This window comes from Orycteropus afer, unplaced genomic scaffold (assembly GCF_000298275.1).
Source record: "Orycteropus afer afer isolate SDZICR_OR568_19922 unplaced genomic scaffold, OryAfe1.0 scaffold00138, whole genome shotgun sequence".
Lineage (NCBI taxonomy): Eukaryota > Metazoa > Chordata > Mammalia > Tubulidentata > Orycteropodidae > Orycteropus > Orycteropus afer.
The window spans coordinates 1953616-1966606 of NW_006921725.1; the positions used below are offsets into that span (position 1 = coordinate 1953616).

Here is a 12991-nt window from a genome sequence, read left to right on the forward strand (position 1 = left end):
CTCTGGAAATACACTATTTTATTCATAAAATTTTGTTTGCATATTAATATACAGAGATCAAAAAAATAATAATAGTCTTCTTATGAAGAAAATTTTCATAGCAAATATCGAAATGCCTCTCTTCATTGTGGAAGTGACCATAAGGGGGAGCTAACATGTAACTTCTTAGGAGGCAGGAGAGCTGGGATTGTGTAATTACTTAAAATGCTTTATTGCTGGCTAAGTCAGGAGAGGATTTAAATATATCATTTGAAATTTATGAAGATGAAGATATTTTGCCTCAGAATTATAATTTTCACTTAAGAAGAAAGACAACATCTCTTGTTACTAACCAATACATCATAACAGCTATATTATTTGATCAGACAATCCTATTTTTATATGGTCTATCTCTCAAGTCTATTTTCACACAAAAGTAACCAAACACAATTTTTGTAAACCACACTAAATAACTCCAATTTTAAAATTTAATTTAAAAAATCCTAAATTAGATTTTAAATTTAAGCCTCAGTAGAATATATGCCCTAATCTATGTCATAGTTCAATAATTAATCATCTTTGTCAACTCCAGGAATACTTCCATGTGACTTACATACTTACTAATGTATGTAAAACACTTAGACATCAGTTATAAATTCGGTTAATTATTATGTAAATTACAAATTGATCCCTTGCAAATATAACCTGTATATTTATATACATGAATTTGCAGGGTTAATATCATTACATTGTTTTTGAATATTCATTGGGAACACACTTTTCCACACTAGGGAAGTTTGTACATATATAAGTATATATGTAGATGCTATCATAAACTTTTATATTATATTTAAAAACCAAATATATTATTTCCTGACTTAATACTCATATTGTTTTTCTAATACTGTAGTAAGATTTAATAATTTTAATACAAATTAGAAAAAATTTGATATTAAATATAAAGTATTATTTTATCATGTAGGTATTTTATACTTTTTCTTATTTCAGTGTTATGTAAGGATCACACACACACACAAATCCAAAACATTTCCCCTGAAGTTTAAATTCTAATTCTTTATTATAATTAATATTTATCATCCAGGAGAAAGACATTTCAGAGATTACCTTGTTGTAAGTATGAATTTTTAATTTGTTAAAAGGTAAAGCTTTTATTAAAAGTCCATGAATGGCCAATGGCTGCTTATATCTCTATGAGTTACACATAAATCACAAGTAAGTCTAAGAGACCATGGAAACTAGGATAACTAGAGGGAATGAAACTCTATCATTCATTTGATAACTAAATGTGATAGAATGGAAGCCTTCTGATAATTAGAAATAAAGCAGTTAAGTTTTTAATTGATTTTTAAAAGTACTCTGGAAATAATTTGAAATTTATGAATCTAGGTAGTGAAATAAGGTAAAAATGATGGAGAAGGTAAAGGTTTAGAAACAGTTTTTCATTGTTATAATCACAGGTGCTGTGAAAAACATCAGCATTAAGAACAACAAAAAAAGAATATTCTAAGAACTGTATTTTACTGAATTCAAGCATACAGGGATTGGGACAAGTTTCTGAAGAATATTATAGTTATTACCAGTATGACTGTATGCCTAAATTCTGAGAACTACAAGAACTAGCCACTGTGTGTTTTAAAGAGTTTCTCTGAGGAAAAATTAAATGTCTCAAATAACATAAAATAGCACCTTTAAGATTTTCCTTAATAATAATGCTATTAACTCAATTACTGAAAAATATAGCAGTATCAATCAATGTTTATTAGTTTGTCCATAATGTTCATTAATCCCGCTCTAGTTGAAGCCATTCCAACATCATGATCAGTTTCCATATAAAACTCACCAAGATGAGCATATTTTGTATATTAAAAAAATATTGTATTCATAAAAATGTTCTTGATGAGTATGTATACCTACATATTTTGATTAAATCACTGAATAATTTTGGTTTAATATTGAGATTATAATATGTAATTATCAGTAATGACTATCAGTCAGCCTTTTCTGGAGGAATGTGAGATTTCATAAATCCTTAGTTATGTGCAGAAGCCTTGTGACTCAGTGGTTAAAGCATTTGGGTACTAACCTAGAGGTAGGTGGTTCAAACATAGAAGCCACTCTGAGAGAAAGATGAGACCGTCTGCTTTGGTAAGATTTATAGCCTTGGAAACTCTATGGGGCAGTTCTACTCTATCCTGTAGGGTCCTTATGAATTGAAATTGACTTGAAGGCAGAGGGTCCTTTTTCTGTTTGGTTACATGTGTGCTATATTACAGACATGTGCATTCCTCAAAGTTATGTCCTATTCCACAGTCTTCTATGGTATAAAAACCAATAGGATTTTTGAACTATTTAGCAATATTTATAGAATCCATTTTTTACTGAGATCAATATTTTAAGCTTAAGTAAAAAGACATCCTTCAATTAACTATATCATAAACAGAAAAAAATTGGAGGAAAAACATACATCTTATAATGTAATTAAAAGTTAGGAGTGATTAAATTTTAAAATCTTAGCTGGTTAAATGGGAAGCCAATTGTTATGCTTTATTTCATTACAAAATAGGAATTACACATATAAATAAAATAAATATTCCAGACACACATCAACCTTTGATAGCACAACTCAATACTACAAATTTAAAACACATATAAGCATGATAAAAGTTCTTTTGCTCTCTGCCTTGATACACACCTTGTGATATTTGCACAGTAGTTCTTTTTCCATACACCAGGGGGAGATATAACATAATTACTTGTAGGGGGGCTGTTGTTGTTGTTGTTATGTTCCTTCGGACACAACTCATAGCAACCCCTCCTTGGGTTTCCCCGGCAGTATCAGTACTGAAGTAGATTGCCCCACCTTCCTTCAGAGGAGCGGCTGGTGAGTTTGAACCACCAGCTTTCTGTTTAGCAGTCAAGTGCCTTAGGCACTACACTACCAGAGCTCCTAGTGGGCATATTTATGTTTCAGGATGACTGTTCATAAGGCTGTCATTTATTAGACACTCTGTGCTGCTAATACTCCCTACTTTGCATACAAGCACATCTAATTAAAGTCAATAACCCATCATTTCCTCTTGGAATCTTTAAAATTCTGTGTATGCTTCTATAACTATCTTTGCCATTTATATTTTTAAATTTTTATTCAAAATAATAAATATACAATTTCAGTTAGAAAAAGAAAATGATGCACTGAAACAGTTTAGATATGTTTCCATTATGCTTCCTTTCCTTACTAGGACAGTAAATTGTTCACCTGAGAAAAATGATGTATGATGTATTGCATGGACTTTGTGACTGGCTGTTTAAAGTATATCAGTGTTATGCTTTCTAAAAAGTTATATAGTAAAACTTGTAAGTCAACCATCAACCTTGGTTCAAATCACAGTTTTATATATTGATCAGTTCTTCATGATAGAAAGATGGGCTAAAATAAAACACAATAAATACATCCCAGTTGCTGTAAATAAACAAAGAAAATGAAACATGTATTGGGGGAGAAGATCAGTGCACACACATATTCTTTATGTATACAAACAACTTCATTCAGATAAGGATATTTTATGACTTTCCTTGAATTAGGATATAATTCATAAAAGCCACAGATTGGTCATTAAAAGAAAATGGTTTATAAAAGAATGCATAATTACTACTCTTTATTTCAATTGACCAAGCCGAAACCCACTGCCATGGAGTAGATTCCTATTCATGGAGATCCTCGCTAGGTTTCCAAGGCTGTAAATCTTTATGGAAGTATGTTGCCCCATCTTCCTTCAGTGGAGCAGCTGGTGGGTTTGAACCAACACTCTTCTGGATAGCATCAAATGCCTTAGGCACTATGCCACCAGAGCTCTCCTTTATTTCAATTAGTTGCCACTTTTTAAAGCTTCAAAGCCTTAGCTAACAAGGTACTATAACACTACAGAATAGCAAACCGGGATTTCACAAGGTAACATGGCCAAGCACCTATTCAGCAAAACAACCCAGGTTTCTACAAAGCTCTAGGTCTCTGCTTGGCAGTGCGAACAGTGTATGCATGACAAAGTACCTATTTAGAAAATTCAAAGACATTTCAGAATTTGAAGGTCTGGCTGTAAGGGACTTCTCTATGAATTTTTAGACTGTTAAAGAGAGACTTTTAAAGGAGTGGTGAATTTTGGATCCAGGTCAAACTGCAAATTCAGACTACAGTTTATCTCATTGAATCCTCAGGGAAATAAATAACTCCTTTATCTAAATCTTTAAGCAATTATCCCAGCACCAATCTTCAGAACTTTCTTGTAATTGGTCTGGATTTGATTTTCTTTGAATCTTGAATGATTCATGTTACAGATTTATAAGTTAGTCATTCACAATTTATAAATGGCAACTTAACTTTAGTATTTATGAATTATGATCAATACTCTAGCAATCAAAACACTCACCTTTTCTATTTCAATACTTCATTTTTCTTTTTTTTGTTCTTAACTCTTTCCCAGCATGGCTAGATCATGAGCAAACCAGTCCTGGCTTGTAAATGATTGTGAGAATTGTTTTCGAAGAAGGAATTCCTGAGATTAGGATCTGAAATTGAAGTAAACGCATCAGGAGCCTGTGAGTGTGTGTATAGAGAGAGAGAGAGAGGAAAAGAGATAGAAAGAGGTGGTGTTAAAAAACACAAATCATATGTGTGTGTGTGTGTGTGTGTGTGTGTATATATATATATATATATATATATATATATATATATATCCTGTGCACTACCATGATCCATAGCTGGAATTCTAACCGATCGCCATCACATTTTACAGTTCAGCTTCTATGCATAGGAGCTTTGGCAAAACGTGGTTGTCAAACGTTATTTGGTCTTACAGAGAGAAAATTCAAATCACCATGTGAAATTTTAGTTAACAAAGAACGAGGCAGAACAAACCACCCAAACTGTATTTTTAATGGGTGTTCGCTTAACTTTAAACCTAGTCTGAGATGGGGTTTCCAACAAGAGTAAACCCCTGAGTATTATTTAGCCAGGTTTGAGTTTTAACAAGCTACAAAGCTTGTACTGATAGTGAGTGCTTCTCCTTAAAAGAGAGGAGCCTTTCCTCTCGGGAGACACTGCTTCTCTTTCACCGAGCTTCAGCTTTTCTTCTGAAACACTTTCATAATCAGTGACTTTCCTCGCATGGATGCCTGGGGACAGCTGATTTTTCTCCGAGGATGAAGAAAGTTACATATTGATTGCTGTGCTCCAGGCATGTTTGCACCACAGCGGACAGAATCCGCTGCGCGCGTTCCCGCATTCATACATTCATACATTCACACTCACACACAGAAATACACATCACACCCCACAAAACACACACACACACACACACACACTTACACCTCATTCAGATGGGGTCACACGGAGTCAGGTGATCTGCATCTCCCTTGGCATGGGTGTGTGTGTACGATAACGGCGTTTGGGTGGTTTCTACTAGGAATGAGTGTGTGTGTGTGTGTGTGTGTGTGCGCGCGCGCGCGCAAGCCGAAACCCATCAGAAAGACCGCAGCTACCTAATTCTGCAAGCACGCTGTGATTCCGGTTTCTATGTATATCAGGCATTAAAAAAATTAAATTGCTGTCAAAGTTTACCCCCGACCCCCAATTTCTTCTTTTCCAAGAGAAGACGGTGGAGAAGGCTCTCCGGCTAGTTAATGGCCTTGAAGACTTTGTGGAGAGGCCGTGGGCACTGCCGCTACCACTGCGTGCTGGGGTCGGCAAACAGCAGTCCTCTCTTGTCCAACCGATCTAATCAATGACTCCGAAAGGCTTGTGTTCTTGGCCCCACCCCCGCCAACCTCTTCTCCGTCTCTCATTGGACACAATCCGAGGAGGCAGGGCCTTCCTCCTCGCCCAGATTGGCCGGCAGGGAATCAGTATCAATGTTTAAGCGGCGGCGTGAGGTGAATAGAGTCAGTCAGCAAGAGGCGCTGGGGAGAGAGCTGGGACAGCGAGCCCCGCAGATGCGGCAGCGGCCGTGGCGGCTGGGGAAACGCTACTCCAACTGTTGAATTGAATTTTCACCTTTCATTTTCTCCGATGCTTTGCTTGCGGAGATGGATTTATTTGCTTTGAAATCGGCACGTCTTTGGCAGACTGTGGGCTGATCCTGACAAGCACCAGATTGACAGAGACCACCCGTGATAGAAAAGGGAAAAAAAAAAAAAAATCCTCTCTACAACAGGCTGCACAATTAACTATGCACATCGGGGCTGGACTTTATGAATACAGAACATTGTCAAGAAAACCTTGAACTGTAATGCTGGACTAAGCTGTGGACAGTCACTGAAAACCTGTTCTTTTTTTTTCCCCAAGACTCTGAAAGATTTTGGGGTTCCTCAAGCCTAATGTAGAGGAAAGATTTTTTAAAAAATTAATAAATACACCTAGCAAAGCAGACGTCTTGTTTTCCAGACCCCCGGAATCCGGCAGAAAGAGGTAGAGTAAAAGTGCTGCTGGATTCAGCTTCACCTCCCCTCCTTCCTTTTCTGTCGCTTTTTTCTTTTTCTCCACATGAATCTGGTTTTTCTTTCTCAAGAGTGAGTCAGAGAAAGCATTAGGAAGAAGCCGCAACTAATGTCTGTGAAGGGAGTACCGGGAGTGGAGAGTGAATGCGATTCGTTCCGGTGCTTCTGACTCATTCGGCAGCTCGGAACACCTGCATTTCTGGATGTGTCGTTCCCGTTTGTCCAGGCGCCTCGAGAACCCGAAATAATGTGTAGACAAACCTGTGTCCAATAGACCCTTGGAGATAGCTTCCCGAGGTGGGCGTCCCTGGCTGAATCGCAGTGGCTGCAGCTCCTCACCCCCTGCCTTCCTGAGCTGCCCAGAGAGATTGTACGAGAGCAATACTGCAGAATGCATCACGCCAAACCTTGATGTGTGTTTCTTTCATCCAGTCCATTCCTCCTACTATTTAATATATGTATATATATGTATATATATATATAGAAAGAAAAAAAAAAAACACTGCACTTTATTAGCTTCATATATTCACCACTTTTATTCCTCGCCAAGGTTTTCCTTTCTAGATGAAGAGGACTGGGAGGCAGGGGCACTGGAAGGAGATGCTGAATAGAAAGAAAAGGGAGGCACTTGACAGCCCAGCCCTGTGAATGCGGAGACTGTTTCCCTTCTAGCGAGAGACAGGGCGAGTGTGTGTACGAGAACTGGGAGGGTGGCTCCCCCTTTCTTTTGATTCCGCCTCCCCCTCCCCCTTCAGAGCAGCACGTCCAACCATGAGTTGCCTGTTGATTTCCTTTCGCCTGAGAAGCAAAGCAAACTAGAATTAAACTGCATCGAGAGAACTCCTTGCTTGTGGGGAGAGGATGGGATGGTAACGGGGGCTACCTACCCACTTGGCATAGAGAAATCACAGAGCGTGTGCTCTACCAACAGGGGCGGAGAGCTTTGTGTATATATTTTTTCTCCTCCCAGTAGACTCACCCCGCAAACGCTGATCAGACTGTGGCTTTTTGGATTTCGTGGGAGAGCCTTTTCCGAGGAAGAAAGGGAGGAGCCTGGTAGAGGGAGGAAACTACAAATCCGGACACTAGTTCTTTGCTCTGCATTTCTTCCCCTCCCTTTGGCTGCTCGGAAGGGAGAGAAAAATACGCTTGGCTAGGAGATGCAGTCCGCTGCCGCCGCCTCTGCCTCCGCCAGCAATGCAAGATTAGATCTCTAAATGCAGCAAAACACTGCCTGAAAACAGACCAGCCCGCGCAGCGAGCAGACATTTCACAGGGCTCCGGGGAAGCTTCAAAATCTATCAGTGACTCTCTTCGCTGCTCCCAGTCCCCATCAATTTCACCACGGGAGACGAGTAACAAGTAAGGATTTCACTTTCCGATCTGCCTAGAGACACACCTCCCTGCTCCCTCCCCCACCCGAAGTGAGGAGTATTCCGGAGGCTGCGGGCGGGAGTGGATTTGCAGCGCCCTAGCGGGAGCGAGGAAAACCTACGGATTCCTTAGCTCATTATCATCCCTCCCAGACGCGATTTCCTTCTTATCTCCAGCCCTCATCGCTTAAGTTTGCGCCTCCCGAAGTCCGCTCCGGAGAGACAAAGCTACGGGCTCGACCCCGCTGCAGGGAGACACCGGCTCGCCCCGCTTCCCTGCAGCTTCACCGCGCTACTGCTTCTCGCCCAGTGCGGATGCTGTAGATCAACAGGTTCGGGAACTTGAGCAGAATCGGGCGAGCCCGCCTGGTGCCGCAGCCGTAGCGGGGAGGGAAGAAAGGACCCTCAAGCTCGCGGCTCGAGTCTCAAGCGCGCGCTGCGCCGGGGGCCCCAGGCTGGCGCGCACCCACCTCCTCGCCCCTCCAGTCCGGCTGCAATTGCCCCCACCCCACCGGTCTGGGATGTACCTTTCAATCTGTTGCTGCTTCCTCCTCTGGGCCCCTGCCCTGACACTCAAAAACCTCAACTACTCTGTGCCAGAGGAGCAAGGCGCTGGCACGGTGATCGGCAACATCGGCAAAGATGCTCGGCTACAGCCAGGGCTTCCGCCCGCGGAGCGTGGCGGCGGAGGGCGCAGCAAGTCCGGCAGTTACCGGGTGCTGGAAAACTCGGCGCCGCACCTGCTGGACGTGGATGCTGACAGCGGGCTTCTCTACACCAAACAGCGTATCGACCGCGAGTCCCTGTGCCGCCACAACACTAAGTGCCAGCTCTCCCTCGAGGTCTTCGCCAACGACAAGGAAATCTGCATGATTAAGGTGGAGATTCAGGATATCAACGACAATGCGCCTTCTTTCCCTTCCGACCAGATCGAAATGGACATCTCGGAGAACGCAGCCCCAGGCACGCGCTTCCCCCTCACCAGTGCGCACGACCCCGACGCCGGTGAGAACGGGCTCCGCACCTACTTGCTCACCCGCGACGACCACGGCCTTTTCGCGCTGGATGTCAAGTCCCGCGGGGACGGCACCAAGTTTCCGGAGTTGGTCATCCAGAAGGCACTGGACCGAGAACAGCAGAACCACCACACACTCGTGCTAACAGCCCTGGATGGAGGCGAACCACCGCGCTCGGCCACCGTGCAGATCAATGTGAAAGTGATCGACTCTAATGACAACAGTCCAGTCTTCGAGGCGCCCTCTTACATGGTGGAGCTGCCCGAAAACGCTCCTCTGGGCACCGTGGTCATCGATCTGAACGCCACCGACGCCGACGAGGGCCCCAACGGCGAAGTGCTCTATTCCTTCAGCAGCTACGTGCCCGACCGCGTGCGGGAGCTCTTCTCCATTGACCCCAAGACCGGCCTGATCCGTGTCAAGGGCAACCTGGACTATGAGGAAAATGGGATGCTGGAAATCGACGTGCAGGCCCGAGACCTGGGCCCCAACCCCATCCCGGCCCACTGCAAGGTCACGGTCAAACTCATCGACCGCAACGACAACGCACCGTCTATCGGTTTCGTCTCCGTGCGCCAGGGGGCGCTGAGCGAGGCCGCCCCTCCCGGCACTGTCATCGCCCTGGTGCGGGTCACCGACCGCGACTCCGGCAAGAACGGGCAGCTGCAGTGCCGCGTCCTGGGCGGAGGGGGCACGGGTGGCGGTGGCCTGGGCGGACCCGGGGGCTCTGTGCCTTTCAAGCTTGAGGAGAATTATGACAACTTCTACACGGTGGTGACTGACCGCCCGCTAGACCGCGAGACCCAGGATGAATACAACGTGACGATCCTGGCGAGGGATGGGGGCTCGCCCCCGCTCAACTCCACCAAGTCTTTCGCAGTCAAGATCCTGGACGAAAATGACAACCCGCCTCGTTTCACTAAAGGACTCTACGTGCTGCAGGTGCATGAGAACAACATCCCAGGAGAGTACCTGGGCTCTGTGCTCGCCCAGGACCCGGACTTAGGGCAAAACGGCACAGTGTCCTACTCCATCCTGCCCTCGCACATCGGTGACGTGTCCATCTACACTTATGTGTCTGTGAACCCCACCAACGGGGCCATCTATGCCCTGCGCTCCTTTAACTACGAGCAGACCAAGGCTTTTGAGTTCAAAGTGCTTGCTAAGGACTCAGGGGCGCCCGCCCACTTGGAGAGCAACGCCACTGTGAGAGTGACAGTGCTGGACGTGAATGACAACGCGCCGGTGATAGTGCTGCCCACGCTACAGAACGATACCGCGGAGCTGCAGGTGCCTCGCAACGCCGGCCTAGGCTACCTGGTGAGCACAGTGCGCGCCCTCGACAGTGATTTTGGCGAGAGCGGACGCCTCACCTACGAAATTGTGGACGGCAACGACGACCACTTGTTCGAGATCGACCCGTCTAGTGGCGAGATCCGCACGCTGCACCCCTTCTGGGAGGACGTGACCCCCGTCGTGGAACTGGTAGTGAAGGTGACTGACCACGGCAAGCCCACCCTGTCTGCGGTGGCAAAACTGATCATCCGTTCTGTAAGCGGCTCCCTGCCCGAGGGAGTGCCCCGGGTGAATGGCGAGCAGCACCACTGGGACATGTCACTACCGCTAATCGTGACTCTGAGCACTATCTCCATCATCCTCCTAGCGGCCATGATCACCATCGCTGTCAAATGCAAGCGTGAGAACAAGGAGATCCGCACCTACAACTGCCGCATCGCGGAGTACAGCCACCCGCAGCTGGGTGGGGGCAAGGGCAAGAAGAAGAAGATCAATAAAAATGATATCATGCTGGTGCAGAGCGAAGTGGAGGAGAGGAACGCCATGAACGTCATGAATGTGGTGAGCAGCCCCTCCCTGGCCACCTCCCCCATGTACTTCGACTACCAGACCCGCCTGCCCCTCAGCTCTCCCCGGTCGGAGGTGATGTATCTCAAACCGGCTTCCAACAACCTGACTGTCCCTCAGGGCCACGCCGGCTGCCACACCAGTTTCACTGGACAAGGGACTAATGCGAGCGAGACCCCCGCCACTCGGATGTCCATAATTCAGGTAGGAGACTTTTAGCCTAACTGGGACTTCACTGTATTGCTGGTTTGGGAGCTTTCCTGAAGCCTTTGGAACAGGACAAGCCACACTGCCAGTAGCAGTGACAGGGGAAGTTTTTAAAAATGAAAATGATTTACACTTTTGGCACTGCTTGTACATCTTATTATACACACAATTCCTCCCCTGTAAATACTCTAAAATCTACAAGATGTAAATGTCTTGCTTCTGTTGCATTTTGAAAGTTTATTTTTATAGGTTCAAAAAATTGGGACAGTGTTCATAGTTTTATTTTTTATTTGTTAGTCTTCCTTTCATTCCATAACACAAGATTTCTAGGACGGGAAACATTTTTGCTTTTGTTAATTATGCTGACATTTTAATATTAAAAAAAAAAAACATTTAGAATTTTTTGATGGCAAAATTCCAGTTACATATAAATATTTAAAAAGTTATCTTCTTGAAGCACAAAGAAACAACCTGTCAGTTTCAGAGCTTGAATCATATTTATCTAAGTGTTCACACATAAATGTCAGTTTTATACTTAAAAGTATTTTAAAGAACATGAAACTCATTTATTCTTCAGCAGAAATTGCAATGTAATGCATTAGTGTAACTTAAACTTTGAAATGTCAGTTGTGCTCTGAAGCTATTTTAAAAGTTTGAATGACTGCAGGCTCTTGATAATGACTAGTAACTATCTCTGAAAAGTTTGTATTTATTTTGCCCCCTGTGGTTTTCTCCATCTGCTTCTTAGAGCCATTGAGGAATGAATAGTGTACCAGAAGGGTCACAGACTCATTTTGTCCTATTGAAAATAAGAGGCAAAGTTGCAGTAAAGGCATTTGATGGGCCAAAAAGAATTCCAGAATACATTTAATTTGCATACCACGTATCTTCACTTTATCTAAGTTATATTTAATATATGTTAGATAGCTTAATTAGAAATGATTTGTGCATTTAAAAAAAAATGAAGTCACTGACCCAGTATGGACATAGATTCTAATACAGCAGATGACTGTACTGTGTCTAGTCACCGTCTAGTTTTTTTTCTGTGTACTATTGAGTTTTGTCACACACACACACACACACACAAAATTAATTCTTGTTTATTATGAATGTGTGTTGCTACAAATTACTCTGGATGAGCAGTGCTTGATATTAAAAATTGAGCTTAAGTAATAGTGACATTTAGGGAAGATTAGTTTGGGGCAAATGAAAACAATTTGTTCATAATTTCATGCTTTGAAAAGCTAATGCCTTTTCATGACACTTGACTAACATTTCTATTGTTAAAATGAAGTCATATTTCATAGTTAATATTATCTTTTCTAGGATTTGTTTAGGGTAACAAACCCTAAAAAATAGCAAACCATATTTTCCTTAATAGTAATATCCTTATAAAACAGAATCTTATACTTGATGCTACTAAATACTGAAGTATTAAATGTACTATTATATCCCAATGGTTAAACAATCACTTTTTTTTAAGTGTTTACTGTTTACTAATAATCATGATTTTTTTAGTTTTATATAAAACTGAAAAATACCTCCCTTAAAAAAATGTGGTTTCTATGAAAATCTTTCTGTGACTTTAAAACTGGTATTTATTATATCTCTGTAGAAAGAGATGTTAAAATATGTATTTACGATACCTGTTGTAGTCATTTCATAAATACAAATATGTTATATACATTTTTTAAATTTTTATCTTTCACAATTGCAAAGATGCCAGAGAGGGATAATGATGAATCTTCCACTTCACATACTATGAGTGGAATTAAGTTTTAGTAGAAATGAACTTCTTCGTGCAGTAGAATTTTTAACAAGTCTGATTCCTTTGCCAGATTAGTGAGGAACAATCTTGAATTGAAATATCTGAAAGGTTTTGGAGAAAGAAACACCTATACTGTAGTTACCATGCAGCCCTCGAGGCTGGTCATTACTTGAAGGATGATAATGATGATCATCATCATGAACTTGATAAATCCTTTCATTGGCACTAACACTTAAGCCAAAGCAAATTATAGAGTACCAAGCCATATATATATA

At 42.5% G+C, this 12991-nt stretch overlaps 1 protein-coding gene across 1 annotated transcript in view; it reads left to right on the forward strand.

The window, feature by feature from the left end:
* Window positions 1-8383: 8383 nt before the first annotated feature.
* Window positions 8384-12991, forward strand: part of PCDH17 (protocadherin 17) — a 127228-nt gene continuing 122620 nt past the window's right edge. Inside the window, 1 exon segment of the mRNA XM_042781618.1 lies at window positions 8384-10945. Within this exon segment, the coding sequence (XP_042637552.1) occupies window positions 8384-10945 (2562 nt within the window).